The sequence below is a fragment of the Heterodontus francisci genome, chromosome 2 (assembly GCF_036365525.1).
Source record: "Heterodontus francisci isolate sHetFra1 chromosome 2, sHetFra1.hap1, whole genome shotgun sequence".
NCBI classification, from domain to species: Eukaryota; Metazoa; Chordata; class Chondrichthyes; order Heterodontiformes; family Heterodontidae; genus Heterodontus; species Heterodontus francisci.
In genome coordinates, this window is record NC_090372.1 from 57,081,362 (window position 1) to 57,104,636 (window position 23,275).

A 23,275-nucleotide genomic window follows, 5' to 3' on the forward strand; every position below is an offset into this window, starting at 1 on the left:
GACTTCTTTATCACTAAAATTGGACCATCCATTCAGCTGCCTCAGCCACTTCCCTCCAGTGCCCGATCCAACTCAGCCAAACTTCCCTCATGCTCTATCCAAGCTCATCTGGTCCATGGCGGCACAGCGGCGCAGTGGTTAGCACCGCAGCCTCACAGCTCCAGGGACCCGGGTTCGATTCCAGGAACTGCCTGTGTGGAGTTTGCAAGTTCTCCCTGTGTCTGCGTGGGTTTTCTCCGGGTGCTCCGGTTTCCTCCCACAAGCCAAAAGACTTGCAGGTTGATAGGTAAATTGGCCATTATGAATTGTCACTAGTGTAGGTAGGTGGTAGGGAAATATAGGGACAGGTGGGGATGTTTGGTAGGAATATGGGATTAGTGTAGGATTAATGTAGGATTAGTATAAATGGGTGGTTGATGTTCGGCACAGACTCGGTGGGCCGAAGGGCCTGTTTCAGTGCTGTATCTCTAATCAAATCTAATCTAATCTAATCATGAGACCCACATTGGCTGATATTGTTAACTGTTCGCTCTCCTCAGGCACTGCCCCCACCCCTTCAATTCGGCTATCATCACCCCACCACTTCAAAAACCCACCCTTGTCCCCTCTGACCTTGCAAACATTTACCTCTATCTCAACCTCCCTTTCTTCTCTGAAGTCCTTAAATGCGTTGTTGCATCTTAAATCTGTGCCCATCCTTCCCAGAACACCATGTTTGAACCCCTCCAATCAGTTTCTGCACCACTTCAGCAATGAATGGCCCTTATCAAAGTTACGAATAGCATTCTAAAGGACTTTGTCTGTGGTAAACTATCCCTCCTCATCCTTCTCAACCTCTGTGCACACTTTAACGTGGTTGATCACACTATACTGTTCCAACATCTCTCCTCCATTGTCCAGCTGGATGGGAATACTCTCACCTGGTTCTATTCATGTCTATCCAGTCGTAGCCAAAGAGTAGCCTACAATATCTTCACTTCCCATTCCCACACCATAACGATCTACGATCTATCCTTGGACCCCTCCTATTTCTCATCAACATGTTGCCTCTCAGCAACATCATCTGAAAACACATCAAGTTTCTACATGTAAGCTGACGATACCCAGCTCTACTTCATCAGCACCTCTCTCAACCCCTCCAATGCATCTGATCTGTCATGCTGCTTGTATTGGATCAGCAGAAATTTCCTCCATTAAATATTTGGGAAACCAAAGCCAATAACTTCAGACTCCATCCTCTACTTGGCCACTGTCAGAGGCTAAAACAGACCGTCCACAACCTAGTTGACCCTGAACTGAGCTTCCAACCCATATCCTCTCCATCACCCAGACCACATCCATAACGTCACTTGCCTCTGCCCTGCCTCAGCTTATCTGCTGCTGAAGCCCTCATCCATGCCCTTGTCACCTCAAGACTCAGTTATTCTATGCCCACCTGGCTGTCCTCCCACCTTGCATCTTCCATAAGCTGGAGCTCATCCAGAACTCTGCTGTCCGTATCCTAATGTGCACCAAGTCTCATTCACCCATCATCTCAGTGCTCACTGACCTACATTGCTCCTGGTCTGGCAACACCTCAGTTTAAAAATTCTCATCCTTGTTTTCAAATCCCTCCATGGCCCTGCCTTTCCATATCCCTCTAATTTCTTCCAGTCCTACAACCCGCTGAGATCTCTGCGCTCCTCCAATTCTGGTCTCTTGTGCATGCCCATTTTTAATTGCTCCACCATAAGCGGTTGTGCCTTCAGCTGCTTAAGTCCTGAGTTCTGGAATTCCCTCCCAAAACCTCTCTGGCTCTCTCCCTCTCTTCTCCTTTGCAATATTTTTTTAAAAACCTACCTCTAAATAAACTTTTGGTAACATGTCCCAATATGTGACCATGACCCCACCACCGAACATCAAGCCACCGTCCAAAGGACTGTCACTGACCTCATCTCCTCTGGAGATCTTCCCTCTACGGCTTCCAACCTCATAGTCCCACAACCCCGGACAGCCCGCTTCTACCTCCTTCCCAAAATCCACAAACGGGACTGTCCCGGCAGACCCATTGTGTCAGCCTGCTCCTGCCCCACTGAACATATTTCTTCCTATCTAGACTCTATCTTTTCTCCGCTGGTCCAGTCTCTTCCCACCTACATCCATGACTCTTCTGACGCCCTACGTCATTTTGACAATTTCCGGTTTCCTGGTCCCAACCGCCTCCTCTTCACTATGGACGTCCAATCGCTCTACACCTCCATCCCCCACCAGGATAGTTTGAGGGCTCTCCGCTTCTTCCTGGAACAGAGGCCCAACCAGTCCCCATCCACCACCACCCTCCTCCGCCTGGCTGAACTTGTTCTCACGTTGAACAACTTCTCCTTCAACTCCACGCACTTCCTTCAAGTAAAAGGTGTCGCTATGGGTACCCGCATGGGTCCTAGTTATGCCTGTCTTTTTGTGGGATATGTCGAGCATTCTTTGTTCCAGTCCTACTCAGGCCCCCTCCCCCAACTCTTTTTCCGGTACATTGATGACTGTATCGGTGCCGTTTCCTGCTCCCGCCCCGAACTAGAAAACTTTATCAACTTTGCTTCCAATTTCCACCCTTCTCTCACCTTTACATGGTCCATCTCTGACACTTCCCTTCCCTTCCTCGACTTCTCTGTCTCCATCTCTGGGGATAGGTTGTCTACCAATATCCATTATAAGCCCACCGACTCCCACAGCTACCTCGACTACACTTCTTCACACCCTACCTCCTGTAAGGACTCCATTCCATTCTCCCAGTTTCTCCGTCTCCGACGCATCTGCTCTGATGATGCTACCTTCCATGACGGTGCTTCTGATATGACCTCCTTTTTCCTCAACCGAGGATTTCCCCCCACTGTGGTTGACAGGGCCCTCAACCGTGTCCAGCCCATTCCCCGCACCTCTACCCTCACCCCTTCCCCTCCCTCCCAGAACCGTGACAGGGTTCCCCTTGTCCTCACTTTTCATCGCACCAGCCTCCATATTCAAAGGATCATCCTCCGCCATTTCCGCCACCTCCAACGTGATGCCACCACCAGTCGCATCTTCCCCTCCCTTCCCCTGTCAGCATTCCGAAGGGATCGTTCCCTCCGCGACACCCTGGTCCACTCCTCCATTACCCCCACCACCTCGTCCCCGTCCCAGGGCACCTTCCCCTGCAATCGCAGGAGGTGTAATACCTGCCCATTTACCTCCTCTCTCCTCACTATCCCAGGCCCCAAACACTCCTTTCAGGTGAAGCAGCGATTTACTTGTACTTCTTTCAATGTAGTATACTGTATTCGCTGCTCACAGTGTGGTCTCCTCTACATTGGGGAGACCAAGCGCAGACTGGGTGACCGCTTTGCGGAACATCTCCGCTCAGTCCGCAAGCAGGACCCTGAGCTTCCGATTGCTTGCCATTTCAACACTCCCCCCTGCTCTCATGCTCACATCTCTGTCCTGGGATTGCTGCAGTGTTCCAGTGAACATCAACGCAAGCTCGAGGAACAGCATCTCATCTACCGATTAGGCACACTACAGCCTGCCGGACTGAACATTGAGTTCAATAATTTCAGAGCATGACAGCCCCCCATTTTACTTTCATTTTTAGTTATTGTTTGTTTTTTTAAATTCTTTTTTACATTTTTTACAATCTTTTTTTGCATTTATTTCATTTCATCTTAGTTTGTTCAGTTTGCTTACCCACTATTTTTTTCAGGTTTTTTTTCAGTTTGCACTTGCTGCTGTTCAATATTCAGTGTATTTACACCTAATCTGTACTAATGCTTTGTCTTTCAACACACCATTAACATATTGTTTGCCTTTGCTCCGTGACCTTTTGGTCAGCTATGTGGCCTGGTCCAATCTGCACCTTCTCCTTTGTTATCTCTTGCCCCACCCCCACCTCACTTGCTTATAATCTGTGACTTTTCTAATATTTGTCAGTTCCGAAGAAGGGTCACTGACCCGAAACGTTAACTCTGCTTCTCTTTCCACAGATGCTGCCAGACCTGCTGAGTGATTCCAGCATTTCTCGTTTTTGTTCCCAATATGTGGCTTGGTTTTGTTTTGTTTCATAATTTACTTTGATAACACCCCTGTGAAGCACATTGAGAAGCTTTACTATGTTAAAGTTGTTAGATAAATGTAAATTGTTGTTGTTAAACTTTGAATTTCAGGATTTTAACACCTGATGTGACTACTTACTGCCTGTCGCAGGGGGTGGGTGGGATGGTGCACTTAAAATCAATGCTGTTATTTTTCAACAAAGCTTTGTGCTGTGTTGCAAATCCATTTTTCTTTGTGTGCCTTCCCCTTGAAGTCAGCAATTTGGTCGTTACTATGCTTCAGTGAGTGAGCTCCAAGTCAGTGGCTTTCCTGATTAACTCATCCAAATATTTTAATTAGGCTGATCCTATGATGGGATGACCCACTACACCAGACAGGTGGGAATTGCACTTTCCCCTACTTTCGCTTGGACTTCTCCTGTTAGTTGAATGAGGCCATGTTCACTAAGATCTGAGTTGAAATTGCCTAAACTCTCAGGATCTTTCCAGCTACCTGAGGCAAAAGCCCTTCATCCCATTCACTTTAAACCAGCCCTGTGAAATGACAGAAAGGGGAGTGTCATCAAGTTCCTCAAAATCTTTGAACATTAATGTTAATAATTCTAGGACAGGAAATGAGTAAATTATGGAAAGAAAAACAAATCAATAATAAAGTCTGTCCAAAAATGGCAGAAATGATTTTATTCATTATCAATTATGATTGGAAAGAGATTTCAAAGAGTCTGCATTCTGTTCATTCCTCTCCAGAAGCAGTCTGGGTGCCATGGGTCCCAAACTACTCTGTTACCTCACAAAGGTGGCTTTCCCTTTTATGAGGTTAGGCAGAAGAAATAGACAGCTATTTAACTATGGAGGGCATTAAAGCTGGGCTCAATCCTGGCCTTGCCCCACTTCCATGTGTGTGTTGTTTTGCTCCTGATCCAAGGGGTGTTTGGTAACAAATATGGCAGCTAATGCAACACAAATTTACAATCGACTTCTGGTTTTTATGATTCAGTGCTACAATGGGTAGCGTGATGCTTTTACTAGATAGAAATAGGTTGATATATTTTGTAACAAATATATCTATATACAAGACATAATGGGACATGTTTTAATCATCTTTCCGTATAAAGGACTGCCTAGGCATAGCACATCGAGAAAAATTGGGTGGGGTGGATAACGCACCCATTAATGGATGCACGTGACTTTCCATCCATTGAACTTGTCAGGATGTGTTTCATCTCCCGTACAATAGCCTCTGTTGATTTGTAGGGTTTGCCTTTTTCCATACTATGTAGTATAGTACACAAAATCAGATAGTGAAACAGTAATTTGTGCAAAATTCATCCCAATGCAATAGCACCTAGCTTACTGATTTAACTGTTCAATGAGAATCACTGTTAGGGGAAAATTAGGCATTAACCTAAATAAATTGTCCCTTAATGGTCGCACTATTGAGCAATTTTATGAATTTGTGTTCTTCATACAGAGCATCACCCATTTGCACTCCTTTTTCCTGTCCTTCCTTCTTACTCCCACCACTTCCATTCAGAGCCAAAGATGTTTCCATGTAGGCTTGGTTACCCGGCTAACATTACTCTGATTCGTTGACCTTGGATACTTTGGTGGGGTCGTGAGCAGAGCTGAGCATGATTTCTGCTTCATCGCGTCTGGGGATTTTCAGCTCTTTAATATTATAGTACACACAGCAAAGGACAACATAGATCACTTTATTTTGATTTTAGCACATACTCAAAAGAAAATGTCTTTTTTGAATATGCCTGCCTGACTCTAACCTCTAATGATGATGCAGAAATAGATCTTTTTTGGCTATTTGAAACTAAAATGAAATCTGTAATTGTGTAACTCTACTTGTGCTTTTTTTTTAAATGAGTCATTAACCATTCACTCTTTCTTACACAGTTACAATTCGAGCGCACCTGACTGGCTGGCTGATGACCTTGAAGAAGACATTTGTGTTGGCACCCAGTTCAGTGCTGAGGATAGTGCTACTCATTACAAGTCTAATTGTGCTCCCTTATATGGGGTCAGTATGAGTAGTGGCTGTGATTAGAATGTAATTCTTGGGTGGTTGTTGACTTTGTGCGGAATGGGACATTTTGTGCTTTGCATCAAGTGCTTAATTGTACTAGTGTCAGCCATGGCTCAGTTGGTAGCAAACTCACCTCCTGATTTAGAAGGTTGTGGCTTTAAGTCCCACTCCAGAACACTGAGCACACAATCTAGGCTGACACTGCAGTACTGAGAGAGTACTGCATTGTCAGCTTAACTGTCGGATGAAAGATTAAACCAAGGCCCCATCTGGCCTCTCAGGTGGACATAAAAGATACTGTGACACTATTTCAAAGAAAAGCAGGGGACATTTCACTGGTTTCTTGGCTAGTACTTACCCTTCAACCAATATCGCTAAAATAGATCTGATCATTGTCACATTACTATTTGTGGGACCTTGCTGTGTGCAAATTGATTGCCACATTTCCTACATTACAACAGTGAATTCCAAAAGTACTTTATTGGCTGTAGCTTTGCGATGTCCTGAGATTGTGAAAGGCACTAGATAAATGCAAGTACAAAAACAAAATACTGCACAAGCTGTAAATATGAAACAAAAATAGAAAATGCTACCTGGCCTGCTGAGTATTTCCAGATAAATGCAAGTCTTTCTTCTACTGAAGGCCACATTTAATGCTATTCCTTCAGCTCAATGTATCTGACAGAGCTGAGCTCACTGCACATTCAGAAGAGAGATTCATGCGCTGAATAACAAAGTGAGAATTTTCAAGTACTTTGCTCAGATTTCCTTTCTTCAGTTACTCTTAAATTTGGACATTTTCCCTGCTTTTCACATATTAATCTCTTTGCACCAGGCTGTAAGTTTCCCTCCTACTGGAACTAATGTTAATACCCCTCCCTAGTTGAAAAGTTTTATCTGACACAATTCAGTTAAAAGACACCAAATCTCAGCTTTTCATTTGAATTCAAGCACATAACTGGGTGAACTGTCTTGGTAATTGTCTTACCATTAAACTGTCTGAGACCTTCTCATTGGGCCAGAGCTGCTGACCCAAGTAAGAGCAGCAAATCATCTAATCATAATGCATTTTATTTGAGATTAATCAGCAGGCAAACTGGATGAATGTAACTCATATATTCACTATTACAAGACTAGTAATTGGGAGATGGGGGAGTTCACTATGACACTAGTTATTGGGGATGAAATAAAGTCAGGAGGCACAAGATCAACGTCTGCATTTTTCTCACTACTAGCATTACCAGTAGTCAAACAGAATGGTGGAATGTTTCCAATGTCTAGTCTGAATTTGATATTGTTTTGTGTATAATTATATAAAACTTGATTAGTTGCTCTGCTGTAGTAGCAAGAGACTTAGCGGGACCAGATTGTCCAAGTGCTGACTCACCACAGGTACAAATCAGGAAAATCACAGATGCACTGCTTGTAATTTTAAGATCTTTGCTCACGCCAGCAAAAGTACCTTGCCACTGATAGAAACTTGGAAAATCTTTACCCAGTTATCTTTTGATACTTTAACCAATGTACTACAATAGATGGCAGCTGCCCAAAAACACTTTATAATGCAGGTTTTCTTTTAAGATTTGTAAAGGTATTTATGGTTATATTGCACTTTTTATTCGAGACATTGTGAAAGGTTTGTGTGCACCAAGTAAGATGCAACTTTAAAGGGGGAAATTACACTCCGGCTTCAAGTTAATGATAAATCACCTAGCAGCCTCTCTCCAAATTATTTTATTGCTGGAGTTAATCTTTGGTTGCATGTTGGCATATGTTGTATTCTCCTTGCCAGTTTGCCCACCTCCCCAAGTTACCAACTCGTTCAGAATGCCATAGCCATCACTCACTGTCTCCCTCTGCCTTTTTGAATTGATTTTATTCTTCTTTCTCTTGATCTCAAAACTCACACACCACCCTACCTCAACCCTTTCCTCCAATCTGACATCGCTGCCATAAATATGCTGTTTCTCCATCACCATCCACCCATTCAGCTGCTACATTCCTGCCTTCTGCAACTCTCTCCCTAAATCCCTCCACCTATCTCTACACTTTTAAAACTCTTCTTTAAAAAGAAACCTTTTTTTTGTTTTCAGTCCCTTAAGTTTCTGTTTTCCTTCCTCCCTCTTGACATCTGATCGTTTCCTTTGCGCTATAAAGTGCTTTATCAGTTTATGAGGAGCCCATAGATGTATAAAATTATTACATTATGGTAGTGTGTGAACTGTGCTGAGTAGCTTGCATTGTGGACAGCCTGGGAGATTGATTCTACGAAAGGCAATTGTATTTTCTGTCTATTAGAAATGAAAAGCAGTCAACAAATTCTCCAGCACACTGTAAAGAGATTTTCTTAGTCACAGGTTGGAGTGTTCCATCAGAAAGGAGTCTTCACAAATTTCCAATTATGTAAATTTATGGATAAAAGATTTGGCTGGCTATCCAGCCCCTTTGCGGCCTGATTGTTTTTGTTCTCTCTACTCATTGCACTTAACCACATGGCCAGAAAAATCTCCCCTGAGGAACCTAGACTTCTCTAACCTTCTTTCATAGCTCATGCCCTTTGCACTTGGGATCAGTCTTTTTCTACACTCTTTCTAATCGTAGAATCATAGAGTAGTACAGCACAATAGGAGGCCATTCAGCCCATCAAATCTGCACTGACTCTTAGTCCCACTCCACTTAGTCCCACTCCTCAGCTCTTTCCCCATACTATTGAATCTGTATCCACCACCCTGTCAGGCAGTGTATTCCAAATCCCAACTACTCATTGCATGAAAAAGGTTTTCCTCATGTCATCTTTGATTCCTTTGTCAATCACCTTAAATCTGTGCACTTTGCTTATAAACCCTTCAGCCATTGGAAACAGTTTCTCTTCATTTACTAAACCCTTCATGACTTTAAGCACCTCTATCAAATTTCCTCTTAGCCACCCCAGCTTCTCTAGTCTGTTTTTGTAACTGTGATCTCTCATCCCTGAAACCATTCTAGTAAATCTCTCCAAAGCCTTCAATTCCTTCCTAAAGTGTGGTGACGAGAATTGAACAGAACTCCAACTGGGGCCAAGCTCATGTTTTATATAGCTTTAGCATAATTTCCTGGCTATTGTACTCTATGCCTCTATTTATAAAGCCGAGGATCTCATATGCTTTACTAACTGCTTTGTTAACTTGTCCAGTCACCTTCAAAGATTTGTGCAGGAACACCACTAAGTGTCTCTGTTCTTGCACTCCCCTTTAAAATTGTACCACTTACCTTTTGTAGGAAGAATGAGGAGAGACAATACAAGCTATCACCCTTGCACTTTTCTGCATTGAATTTCATCTGCCATGTGACCACCCATTCCACCAGTCTGTATACATCCTGTTGAAGTCAATTACTATATTTTTCACTGTTTACTAACTTCCAAGTTTTATGTCATCTCCCAGTTTCAAATTGTGCCCTGTACTCCCAAGTCCAAGTCATTATTATATATTGAAAACAGCTATGATCCTAGTACTGAACCCTTCCTCACACCCAAAAAACAGATATTCACCACAACGTTGTTTCAATCCCTGAGCCAATTTTGTATCCATGCTGCTATTGCCCCTTTTATCCCATGGGCTTCAGTCTTGCTAACAAGCCGAATATGTGGTACTTTATCAAACACATTTTCAAAGTCTGTATACACAATATTCACTGCATTGCCATCATTCACACTCTGTTACTTCATCAGAAAACTTAATCGAGTTAATCAAACATAATTTGCCCTTAACAAATCTGTGCTGGCTCACCTTTATTAGTCATACTTGTCCAAGTGCCCATTAATTTTCTCCCTGATTATTATTTCTTAAAGCTTTTCCACCAACAGTGTTAAACTGACTGGCCTGTAATTCCCAAGCTATCCTTCTGGCCTTTTCTTGAACAAGGGTGTAACATTTGTAATCCTCCTGTCCTGTAGCACCATCCCTGTATCTAAGGAGGATTAGAAAGATTGTGGCAGCACCTCCACAAGTTCCACCTCCACAAGGCTACGGGCCAAGTGCTGGAAAATGGGATTAGAATAGTTAGGTGCTTGATGGCAGGCACGGACACAAAGGGCCTGTTTCTGTGCTGTATAACTCTATGACTCTACTCTTTCTTTCCACAACAACCAAGGATGCATCCCATCTGGATCACCCACTTTAAATACTGCCATCCTTTCTAGTACCTTTTCTTTAACTATTTTTATTTCATCTGGTATGCCGACAAGCTCCTTGTTTGCTGTAGCTTTAGCAAAGTCCTCTTCCTTGGTAAATACTGAGGCAAAGTACTCCTTTAAGTACCTCAGTCATGCCTTTTGCTCCACCAATAGAAATCCATTTTGGTCTCTAATCAGCCCCACTGCTCCTCTGACAACCTGTTTACTGTTCGTAAGCCATAGACGATTTTTGGATTCCCTTTTATTTTAATTCCCAATCTGCTCTCGTACTGTCTTTTTGGCCCACTTATTTCCTTTCTCACTTCTGCTCTGCACATTTTTATATTAAGCCTGATTCTCCCTTGTATTATCAAGCTGATATCTGTCATATGCCCCCTTTTTCTCCTTCATCCTACCCTCTAACTTCTTTAAAATGAAAAGGTTAACCACTCTATTAAAATAGCAGATATTGGAGCTGGTAATTTTTAGAGTAATTTCAGTTCCCTAAAATGGATTCTATTCACAGTGAAGTAATCACTGGCCAAATAAACACTCTACTTTGAAATGTCCTCGAGGTTCCTTTGTTGCATTCAATAGAAAATAATAGATGATCAACAAATATAGTAATCACTGTCCTTTAGTTAATAAACTAAATAATATTAAACTAGTTGGATTTTATCATGTTTTAGACAGTTTTGCACCCTGCAGCTAGTAATGAGACTTCTGAATTGTTTCCTTTTCTTTTGCAATGATTCTGCTACATCTACTTATAAAAGTGTTTCTGTATTTCTCAGGATCCATGGAGCTTCTTTAGGGGTTGGTTCACTTCTTGCTGGTTTTCTGGGAGAATCGGCCATGGTAGCAATAGCATCTTGTTATGTTTATCGTAAAGAGGTAAAAGTTTTTCCTCAGCTCTCTTGATAGCTGTTTTATTTTGTTACTGTGCCAGTGTGTGTAACAGGAACAGTTACCTGCAAAATTGTGCCCTAAAGATGTAGCACTATTTCAGCTTTTGCAAGAGAGTTATAGAGGTCATTTTAATTTTTTAAGTGAAAAACAGGTGATAGCAAATGACTTCAATGAAAAAGAGGTGTCAAACAAGCTTCCGATTCGTTATCATTCGCCTTTCACCTAGCGATAAAAGTTAAAACAGCCCCCAAAGAGAAGGATAAAGAGCATAATAACTAGGAGCAGGAGTAGGCCGTACAGCCCTTCGAGCCTGCTCCACCATTCACTAAGATCACGGCTGAGCTTCTGCCTCAGCGAAGCCTTTTCACACTGTTCCCATATCCCTTGCTTGTCTTAGTATCCAAAAAATCTATCAGTTTCTGTTTTGAATCTTCAGCTCTCTGAGGTAGAGAATTCCAAAGACTCACAACCCTCTGAGTCGTCTTTGTCCTAAATGGGCAACCTTTTTTTTCTGAGACTGTTGCCCTTAGTTCTAGACTCCCATGCTAGGGGAACTATCCCATCCACCCTGTCAAGCCCCTGAAGAATTTTATAAGTTTCAATGAGATTGCTTCTCATTCTTCTAAATTCCAGAGAATATAGGCCTAGTCTACTCAAACTCTCCTTAAAGGACAATCCCGTAAACCGAATCAATCTACTGAACCTACTCTGAACCTACTGAACATTCCCTGTAGGGCAAGTATATCCTCCTTTAGGTAAGGAGACCAAAACTGTACACTGAAATCCAGGTGCAGTCTCATCGAGGCCCTCATTGGTGTTACCTCATTGCTAATTCTGTGTGAATTTAATAATGTATTGAAAATTCAACTCAGTATTGCAGACATAAAAATGTTCCTGTATTGACGACTCTGATGTATTCAGATGCTTCAGTTGACCTCTTTTCATCCCCTGGAATCAACCTTTCCTGGTCAAAGATACTGGAAAAGGTGTAGATCTTTGCCATTCTCTGTTACCTGAATTAATTATCTCAAGAATACACAAACCAGGAAAATGCTGTCTTTGTTACATTGCATTGTCAACCAAAAGCTGTTAAACAGAGAGTCAAAGCTGCTTGTGATTAAATTGCTTTTGTGTCAGCTAGAATCAGAACTAAACACCACATCCAACAACATGTTTATAACCAAACATTTTCACATTTATTGTAGAAGCATTCCCACACAGTCAAGACTTTTCCTCACCATGCCATTTTATAAATTGATACGAAGGTGATCTCTCTGTAGTCATTAGACAAGTCAAAAATATTCCATCCAAAACGCCTTCTACTTTGAAATTGCAGAGCTGCTGAGTGACTCACGAGGTTTGACAACCTCATGTGTGCAGCTTTATCTTCTGTTTCAACCATATCCATGTCACTTAAGTTTTACTAATATTCATATAGTGATAACTAAATACCAAATTCCAACTTCAAAGTGAAACTTTGGTAATGACCTCCTTATTATGATACACCCTCCCTGTTCCAGTAAAAGGTCACTACATGACAACAGCAGGTTCCTAGGAAACTTGAGATTCTGAGTGGAGGGGAAGGAAAACTGAAAACCTGGACTGCTGATGGAAAACTTGTGGAGAAAAGCAGAACAATGGGCTAATGACTCCAGACCACAATCACATTCATAGTAAACTGAAACCAGAAGTTATTCAAATTGCATTCTCAGCAGGTGTGCAAATCAGCCGATTAAAACACAAGGAGACGAATTTTGCTTCAGTGGCAAATGTCAGCTGATCATTATATTTGCAAACTTTACATGGGATTTTGTATTGGAGCTCACCATGATTAGAAAGCCATTTCAGCACAGCACCCTCTGCAGGGCATCCAGAAACTGTGTGAACAGGGCAAGCAACCATGCACTCTAATTGACAGAGATATAGAATGGTTAATAAGCAGTGCAGAATCTGAATGAGGAAGTGTTAGAATATTTAATTCCATGTCAAATCAGGTTCAGAAAGCGAATTAGAGAGAATGAAATATAAGAGAATGATACCTGGACTCCAAGGGATAAATTATGAGGAGAGATGAAGAACAAAGAACAGTACAGCACAGGAACAGGCCATTCGGCCCTCCAAGCCTGCGCCGATCTTGATGCCTGCCTAAACTAAAACCTTCTGCACTTCCGGGGACCATATCCCTCTATTCCCATCCTATTCCTGTATTTGTCAAGATGCCTCTTAAACGTCGCTACCTGCTTCCACCACCTCCCCCGGCAGCAAGTTCCAGGCACTCACCACCCTCTGTGTAAAGACCTTGCCTCGCACATCCCCCTTAAACTTTGCCCCTCTCACCTTAAACCTATGTCCCCTAGTATCTGACTCTTCCACCCTGGGAAAAAGCTTCTGACTATCCACTCTGTCCATGCCGCTCATAACTTTGTAAACCTCTACCATGTCGCCCCTCCACCTCCGTCGTTCCAGTGAAAACAATCCGAGTTTATCCAACCTCTCCTCATAGCTAATGCCCTCCAGACCAGGCAACATCATGGTAAACCTCTTCTGTACCCTCTCCAAAGCTTCCACGTCCTTCTGGTAGTGTGGCGACCAGAATTGCACGCAATACTCTAAGTGTGGCCTAACTAAAGTTCTGTGCAGCTGCAGCATGACTTGCCAATTTTTATACTCTCTGCCCCGACCGATGAAGGCAAGCATGCCGTATGCCTTCTTGACTACCTTATCCACGTGCGTTGCCACTTTAAGTGACCTGTGGACCTGTACACCCAGATCTCTCTGCCTGTCAATACTCCTAAGGGTTCTGCCATTTACTGTATACTTCCCACCTGTATTAGACCTTCCAAAATGCATTACCTCACATTTGTCCGGGTTAAACTCCATCTGCCATTTCTCCGCCCAAGTCTCCAACCGATCTATATCCTGCTGTATCCTCCGACAATCCTCATCACTATCCGTAACTCCACCAACCTTTGTGTCGTCCGCAAACTTACTAATCAGACCAGCTACATTTTCCTCCAAATCATTTATATATACTACAAACAGCAAAGATTCCACAAACTAATAGACAAATGAAGTACCAAGCTGAGAAAAGTTGAGTGCGTTATCCATTATCACACAAACACAGGTTATTGCCTGATTGAATAGGAAAATTAACAGAAAGGATGCCTAAAGAAAAATAATCTAGTCCGAGTTGTACAGAACATGTTGTCGTATATGGGTTTTTAGTATGGGAAGAATGAAGTACATACTTTCTCCATGCTGTATTATCCAATGTAATCTCTTTGAACTACACAGCTTCTTTGTCCAAGGAGACAGGCTGCAGATCCTTTTTTTTCTTCTTTATGGCAGGCCTACAGAAGCAAAGACCAGCTATTCAGGCCTTAGTCCTAATCAGGAGGTCCGATAGACTGAAAAAGTCAGTGCCCAATTGCTCCTGTTCCGTTTTGGACAGTCCTCATTGAAACGGAGGCTCTAAAAAGCATTGAAAGGAAAAAAAAAAATTATGGCAGCTATAGCCAAGGCCTATGAAGGTGGGTCTATTCTCTTGACACTATGGGCTGGATTTTCATTAAGGAGGCGGGAAACAGGAACTGGATCTGGTTTTGGGTTAGAAAACTGCCTCCGGTGGGAAAGTATATCAGATTTAGATTTTCAAATGGATAAGCCCTTAGTTGGTATGGCGACAGGTTTCTTGTCCACTTAGAGCCAGTGGGACCGGAAATAGAGATGAGTCAGATCAAGTGTGGGACTCATGTAGACTTCCACGGCAGTCATCACTGAGCTCGCTGGTTGTCCTGAGGGAGAGATCTGCCTTCCAAAGCACCAGAGGGAAGTGAAATGTCACAGGGGAGCTGGAGGCCTGACATTGGGGGCAGGGCAGACCCTAGCTTCATTGATGCCCGCCTGGATATAATGCTAGGGCCATGAGAGAGAGGAGGGAGGCCCTCTTCCCAGAGGATGGCAGGAGGAGGCCACCTTGTCATGCTGAAGAGACACATCTCTGTTCAGTGTTATCCCCCTCCACCCCATCTTCCTCCTCTTGTCTTACCCCCTGATGCTCCCCCGATGAGCTGTCTTATTCCAGGGCCTCACTGTCCTCAAGGTCGATACCTTTCTGGAGGGCCATGTTCTGGAGAGCGCAGCAGACCACCACAATGACAGAGACCATTGCAGGATGGCATTGGAGGGCACCACACGATCAGTCCAGGCACTGGAATCGTATCTTCAGAGGCCCAATGCCCTGCTGAATAGTTGGCCTGCTGAGCAGGTGGCATTGGTTGTATCGCCTCTTGGCCTCTGTCTGGGGCTCCCATGGAGGGGTCAGTAGCCATCTCTTCGAGGGATTTCCCTTGTCCCCTTGCATCCATCCATGCACTTTGGTGGATAGAGTTAAATACTGAAGCAGCCTGGACTGGCAGAGAATGAAAGAGTCATGGCAGCTGCCAGGAAAGGGAGCGCTTACATGGAGGAAGCTCTTGTTGTGGTTGCAGTCCAGTTGAACATTGAGGGAGTGGAAGCCCTTCCTGTTGATGGATCTCACTGGCTGGTCACAGCGTGCCTTGATGGCTATGTGGGTGCAATCGATGACTCCCTGGGACTGAGGGAATCCATCGATGGCAGCAAAGCCCATCTCTGTCACAATGGGTGTAGTCCCCCACCCTCCTGAAATGGCATCCGTCACCTGCCTAATGGTGTGCTGAGCTGTCGACTGCGAGATGCCAGCTAGGTCCGCAGCTGATCCCTGGAATGACCTGGTTGCATAGAAATTCAGGATAACAGCGACTGCAGATAAGGGACTGCCATGAAGGCTGCGAGGCCTCGGGTCATTTTGGATCAGAGCACACAGTCCAAGACCATCTGCCTGGATAAGCATAGCTTCCAAGGCACTGGTGCTCTGTCACTTGCAGGTAGCTGAATCTTGGGTGGTAGACCCGATGTCTCAGTAGCGCCTTCCTCCCCTTGCAGCCCCTACTGTGCTCCTCTGGCTTCCTGCTGTCCAGGAGTTTGCATCTGCTGCAGCTCATCCTGTCTGCTCTGTCCAATGTCAGAGTAGCCTGTTCACATATCAATGTCCTCAGCTGGGCTTTGTGCACTCAACAGGCCTTCCTTCCCCTGCCAAGCCCAGGTGCCCCAGTGACGTTAGCAACTTCAAGTCTCTCTCTGGATTCTGCCACTCACCACTGAGAAAAGCAAGTCTTACAGCTCCAGCAATGGCCACTCTCTGGCACTTTTGAAGCAGCTGAGCTTTATTTTGTACCTCTGCATTATCTTAATCAGCCCTTGTGTCATGCAGACCCCCACCTGCCAAGAATGAGGCATGTTAATCAATGAACATTGATTTTAAACTATTGCTGGAAAGAGGAAATGACTTGTTAAACAGATCAGCCGTGGCTGGAAAAAAACATTTACATACCAACAGACAGGGCTTGTGGAGACAAAGGACCATTCCCTGACACATTCAAACCGCAATGGAATTTGATCACCAGACATTGAAGGTGAGAAAGCTCACATTCCAGGATGACTTCTAAGATGGCCGAATCCACAAACAGACGTGGTCAAACCAGGTCATCACATGACTAACCTGCTGGGCAACCTGAGTTTTTTTTTTAATTGTACAGAGTTTGGGAGAGAGACTGTTTGCTCTTAGACTGAGACGTCCTCCTGTCTGCTCCCATCTCTTTCTCACAGAACTCCAAATCCACTGAAGACGTGAACCTCAAGAGAGAAAAGTCTCCTACAGCGGGCAAAGTTCAAGAAGAACTGGGCCCTAACGAAAAGCAAGACTCTACCGCAAGCTCGAAGAACAGTAACCAAAGCCATCTTCAGATATTGCCTCAAACTTTTACACTTTATTTCTTCTGCTCTTTTCTGTATCTGCATGTGTGTGTTGCGTATGCATGCTAGCGTGGACGCATCGTGGATCCGTGGTCGTTAACCGAATTAGAGTTTAAATTTATTGAAGTTCAACTTTTCTTCTTTAAACCTAAGAAAACCTGTTTGGCTGGTTTCTTTGTCTTATAATTGGAAAGCAGTGAACAAGGATTCACCAAGGGGGAGCTAAAAACACAGGGGAGTTTAAAATGAAACCCTGTTATGGTAAGACCAGGTGAAGACTGAGAGGGAACCCTAGACCCCTTCAAACCTGGTCTTAACACCTAGCCATATCCCTCATGGCCTCCCCACAGTGTTCATGACTTGTGCACCCTGCCATGTTCCAGACATGATGTTCTTCACATTCCCTACCTTTAGAAACTTCAAACAGCTGCTGGCAAGCCAGTTAACGAACTCCACAATGAGCTCCACAGGCACTTAATTGGAGGCGTGTGGGGTTGCTGTTCCCTCCCTTGTGTCGCCCCTTTAAAAATGGCGTCGCAATCTGGACACGGTGGGATCCAGCGCCAACTTCTGAGAACACGATCTTCAAATCGCGTGCGTGCCTGCCCCTGCCCCCACCCCCACCCCCAGCGGCCTTTAAAATTCTGGCCCTATGGGTGGAGTTTTACTGGGCCACTTAGAATGCATTTGGAGGCCGTGGGTCAGGGAGGAGTTTGCCATAAAATCCGAATGGAAAAGGTTTGGCCAGAAATTCAGCATCTTTATGTCGCTTCTGGATTTTACTGACGCTGGCAAACATGGTGCGGCAGGACAGCAATTAAGATATTTAATAGGCCAATTACCTAGAATTTTATGGCACATTTCTGATATAACTGATGGTGCATGTGACCCATGGGGCTTCAGAGACTCACCTGGTTAAAGGAGGTGGCAAAGAAGCAGGAACACAATTCTGGCGCTCTCAGCCAGCCATCAAGAGAGCCAGGGTGCTGAGCCAGGAGGGTGGTGCACAGAGGGCATTGCCACTCAACAGCAGAAGGGGATAAAAGGTGCCAGCACTGCGGGGACGTGCTGCCAAGGTGAAATGGAGCAGTAACACTTTCTGCAAAGGAACGATTCAGGGAAAGCAGGTGGGGCCATCTGGATGGAAGGCCGAGGACTAGGAGAGAGGCCATCCATCCAGGCTTCAGGGCCTCCATTGAGGAGGAGGAGGAGCAGCTGAGAGGGAGGGAGGTCCAGGCACTAGCAGCGCCACTTCAGCAACCTAAGGACCAGCAAGAGGTTGCAGAAGAAGCTATCCCCAGGAGAGAGTCTACTGTCCGAGACTGAACTAGCTCCGGAGGTCTGAGCAGTGGTGTCGGCAAAGAGCAATCACTAATTTCTGTGCCATGTTGCAGGACAAGCTGTGATCCATGGGGGTTGGTGGATATCCAATGCCAGTGGTGCTGAAGATCACTGGCTCTCAGGGTCTTTCCAGGGATCCACTGAGGACATGTGTGGGATCTCCCTGTCTGCAGCCCATCAGTGCATCAAGGAGATGACCAATGCCATGTTCAAGAGGGCCGACAACTATGTGCTCTGTCACACAGATCCAGACAATCAGGCGGAGAGGTCCATTGGGTTCGGGGCCATTGCTGGATTCCCCCTGCCCCTGGACGCATGTGACCATCAAGGATCCCATGGTCCAGCCAGTGGCCTTCATCAACAAAAAAGGTTTCCAATCGCGGAATGTTCAACTGATCTGCAACCACCAACAGCAGTTCCTTCGGGTGTATGCTCAGTTCCTAGGAAGCAGCCACAATGTCTACATACTTCAGCAGCCCCAGGTGCCACAGCATTTCCAGCCCAATTGATCGGAGATGGCTACTAACGCCTTTGAGAAACCCACACACAGATGCAGAGGAAAGGTGCAACACCTGCCATGGGTCAACCTGATCAACCATCGAGCAGGCCATTGGGTTTATGAAGATGTGATTCAGGTGCTTTGATCGATGCCATAGAGCCCTTCAATTATCCCCCAGGGAGAGTCTCCCGTATTGATTTGCTGTGCACTGCACAACCTGGCGGTAGAGAGGGGAGGTGTTGGACAATGATGACAGCGCGATCATGATGCCTCCTCCGACAATGAGGATGTGGAGGAGGCTGCTAACCAGGCAATGCAAGATGAGGGACTCCTTGAACCACAGGCGCAAGACGCAGTGAGGTACACACAATGGAGGCCCAGGACGCATAAATAGATTGCAGTTTCTTGTGACCTTTATGCCCTTTACCAAAAATTCCAATAAAGCCTTACTTTTATGCAGCCAAGGAACAGGAAAGAACACTGTTAATTTCTCCATGGGGATGAGCGCAACGCCTTTGCTGGTGGCAGCCCAGCGGTCCATGATGGGGAATGGAGGCACACGAATGGCCCTTGCATTGCGGTCAACCTTGAGGGACTTTGTGGGGGTCAGCAATGACAGACAGGCACTCTCACTGAAATGCAGCCATAAACCTGACAGGATATGCTTCTTCCTGATCCCTTTGGCACCAACTGGGTGGTGACTCCCTTTCCACCAAACACACCCTATCATGTTGCCAGTTGCAAGCCCCAAAGTGAAAAGAAGTATGGACTACACACCTTGACAAACCGAATAAGCTCTGTGCTTGGGGTACTGTATCTAGTTTCTCTGGGTGACCCCACATCTGCTGACCTCCTCTGCAATCCCCATCCAGGCTTGCTTAGTCAGGTGGGCCAGTCTCTTCCAGTCCAAGGGAAGAGGACCTCCCGTCTTGCCCTTGCAGCCTGGAAGAGAGTCTGGAGGAGGTATTTCTGAACTGTGGGGCCACCCAGGGTCTTCCTTCTGCCATTCTTGCTGCAGACTTCTGAATTGGCCCTCAAATACAGTCTGGTAAATATCTCAGTTTTCGTTAATTGGCTAGATGTATCATAAAAAGCTGAATGATCTGGCTGACAAAAGCTGTACAGCCTCCAATAAGCAAAGGCACAGAACATTGGGATTGCAGCCCCATGTGGCACAGAACAATAGGCTGCAGCTCATGTACCTCAATTCTTCACGTAGAGATTTTCTAATCTTCAGTATTAAGTGCAGCAGATTGTCAGCCACCTCTCCAGCTCTGTCATAGAATAGCGCGGGATCAGGTGCAGACAACAAAAATAAAATTATAAAATTAATAGTTTCAAACAAGGTACCAACTAGAGCTTTTTTGTTAGATCGTGAATGGGCAGCTGCAACCTGGTGCTTGCAATTCCTGTGCCATGTGAGAGCTCCAGGACACTTCACATGTCTTGGGCGACCACATGTGTATGAAGTGTCTCCAGCTGCGTCAGCTCGAGCTCAGGATTTCTGAGCTTGAGGGGCAACTGGAGTCACTGCCGAGAATCAGGGAACAGTTGAGTTTCCTGGATTGTACTTTCCAGGAGGTGGTCAACTCCACTTGCAGTGAGAGTTCAGGATACTAGGTAGGTGGCCATTTGGAAGATGAGGTGCAGAGGTCTTCAGGGTGTGTGCCACTCTCAAACAGGTTCTCAGCATTGGAGACTGCTGGGAGTGACGATACCCTGAAGGAGTGCAGTCCAGTCCACGGCAACAATGGGCAAGGGACTGTACAGGAGCAAGCAGCAAAGGGGAGAAATGCAATTGTTATGGATGATTCTATAGTCAGGCAGACAGACGGGCATTTCTGTAACCATCATCATGAGTCTCACATGGCGTGTTGCTTCCCTGGTGCCAGGATAAAGGACATCATGGAGAGGGTGCAGGATATTCTTCAGAGGGAGGGGAGTGAGCCAGAAGTTGTGGTACACGTCGGTGCCAATGACATAGAAAGGGTAGGGTATTGAGGTCCTACAGTAAGATTTTCGGGAGCTAGGGAGGAAAATAGTAGGACCTCAAAGATTACTCCCAGTGCCACATGCTAGCAAGCGTAGAAGTAGGAAGATGATTAATGTGTTGTTTGAAACATGGTGCAGGAGGGAGGGCTTCAGATTTTTGGGGCATTAGGACCAGTTCTAGAACAGAAGGCACCTATTCAAAAGGGATGGTTGGCACCTTGAGGAGTGGGGCCAATATCCTCACAGGGAGGTTCACTAGTGTGGTTGGGGAGAGTTAAAACTAAATTGGCAGGGGGATGGACACCAGCATATAGAAGTAGAAAAGAGGGGTAAAATGCCCAATGTGAGTGTTGGACTGTACTTGAGAAAGTAGTAGTTCCATATTAAATAGGAGTAGATTGTGAAGGGCCACGAGGAATGCAAACACAGGATTACAATGCATGTATGTAAACGCACAAAGTGGGGTGACTAAGCTTGGTGAGCTACAAGCACTAATAATAGTATGGGAATATGATGTAGTGGCAATAATAGAAACGTGGCTTAAAAATGATTGGTACTGGGTGCTTAATATAGGATATAAAGTGTTCAGAAAAGATAGAGAAGGAATAAAGGGAGGTGGGGTGGCAGTACTGATTAGGGAAGATATTGTTGTGTTGGAAAGAGGATGTATTTGAGGGTGCAAGGACAGAATCCATTTGGTTAGAGTTGAGAAGCAAAATGATGGGCCTACTTCTGCTCCTACTTCTTGTGTTCTTGTAAAAGGATATGATCACACTACTCGGGATATTCTCTAGGCCTCCAAATAGTGAGAGAGAGATAGAGATAGGGCGGCACAGTGGCGCAGTGGTTAGCACCGCAGCCTCACAGCTCCAGGGACCTGGGTTCGATTCCGGGTACTGCCTGTGTGGAGTTTGCAAGTTCTCCCTGTGTCTGCGTGGGTTTTCTCCGGGTGCTCCGGTTTCCTCCCACAAGCCAAAAGACTTGCAGGTTGATAGGTAAATTGGCCATTATAAATTGTCACTAGTATAGGTAGGTGGTAGGGAAATATAGGGACAGGTGGGGATGTTTGGTAGGAATATGGGATTAGTATGGGATTAGTGTAGGATTAGTATAAATGGGTGGTTGATGTTCGGCACAGACTCGGTGGGCCGAAGGGCCTGTTTCAGTGCTGTATCTCTAATCTAATCAAATCTGCAGGGAAATTACAGAGATGTGCAAGAACTATAGAGTGTTGATATTGGAGGACTTTAATTTACCCAAATATCGATTGGGATAACTTTAGAGTACAGGGAAAGGAGAGGGAGAAATTTCTGAAATGTGTTTAGGAGAACTTCCATCATCTGTATGTTCTCGGCCCAACTAGAAAGGAGGCATTGCTGGATCTGATGTTGGGAAATAAGGTGGACCAAGGGTTTGTGGGGGAGCACTTGGGTAAGAGTGATCATCATATCATTAGGTTTAGACTTGTAATGCAGAAAAGCAAGAAACACTGTAAGATAGAATGGCTAGATTGGAAGAGGGCTAATTTCAATGCAATGAGAAGGGATCTAGCCAGGATAAGATGAAACCAAAGACTGACAGGAAAAATTGTAGTGGCACAACGGGTTATCTTAAGGAAGAGATGCTTCAGTACAAGCTAGGCACATTCCAACAAGAGCGAAAGGTAGGGGAACCAAAAACAGGGCTCCTTGGATGACGATGAAAATGGAGATTATGATGAAACATAAAAAGGGTGTATGATGCATGTCAGATGAATTCTTAACTGACAACCAGGGCAAATACAATAGGTTGAGAGGGGAGGTGAGGAGGAAAGTAAGACTGGCAAAGAGAATATGAGAATAGATTGGCAGTCAACATAAAAGGGAACCCAAAATCTTCTACCTTCATGTAAATAGTAAGCGAGTAGTAAAAGGTGGAATGGGGCCTGTTAGAGTCAAAGAGAGTAAGAAATGCTTAGAGGCAAAGGGCAAGGCTAGAATACTTAATGAGTACTTTGTATCAGTGTTTATTAAGGAAGAGGAATCTGACAAAATGTTAAGAGGAGAGTAGAGGCAATGGATAGGGTAAAAATTGACAGTGAGGAGGTACTGGAGAGGCTGGCCATGCTTAGGGTAGAAAGGTCACCTGGTCTGGATGGCTTGCATCCTAGGTTGCTAAATGAAGTGGGGCTGGAGATAGCAGAAGGGCTTGCTAAACCCTTCCAATCTTCCCTGGATGTAGGGGAGGTGCCAGAGGATTGGAGAATGACAAATGTAACAGCCTTATTCAAGAAAGGGTGTAAGGACAGTTCTAGCAACTACAGGCAAGTCAGTTTAACATCAGTGGTGGATAAGGTTTTAGAAACAATCATGGAAAAAAATCAACAGACTCTTAGAGAGGTTTGAGTTAATTAAGGATAGCTAACACGGATTTGTAAAAGGCAAATCATGCTTGACTAATCTAATTGAATT

The 23,275-nt window shown here is 44.8% G+C and overlaps 1 protein-coding gene across 2 annotated transcripts in view; it reads left to right on the forward strand.

Moving 5' to 3' along the window:
- ankhb (ANKH inorganic pyrophosphate transport regulator b) overlaps positions 1-23,275 on the forward strand; it is a 191,083-nt gene that overhangs the window by 163,997 nt on the left and 3,811 nt on the right. Inside the window, exons 10-11 of one of the 2 annotated variants that reach the window (XM_068058489.1) lie at positions 5,967-6,090; positions 11,044-11,143. In XM_068058489.1, the coding sequence (XP_067914590.1) occupies positions 5,967-6,090; positions 11,044-11,143 (224 nt within the window). The remainder of the gene's footprint in view (positions 1-5,966; positions 6,091-11,043; positions 11,144-23,275) is intronic. The other variant, XM_068058496.1, reaches the window with a different exon arrangement.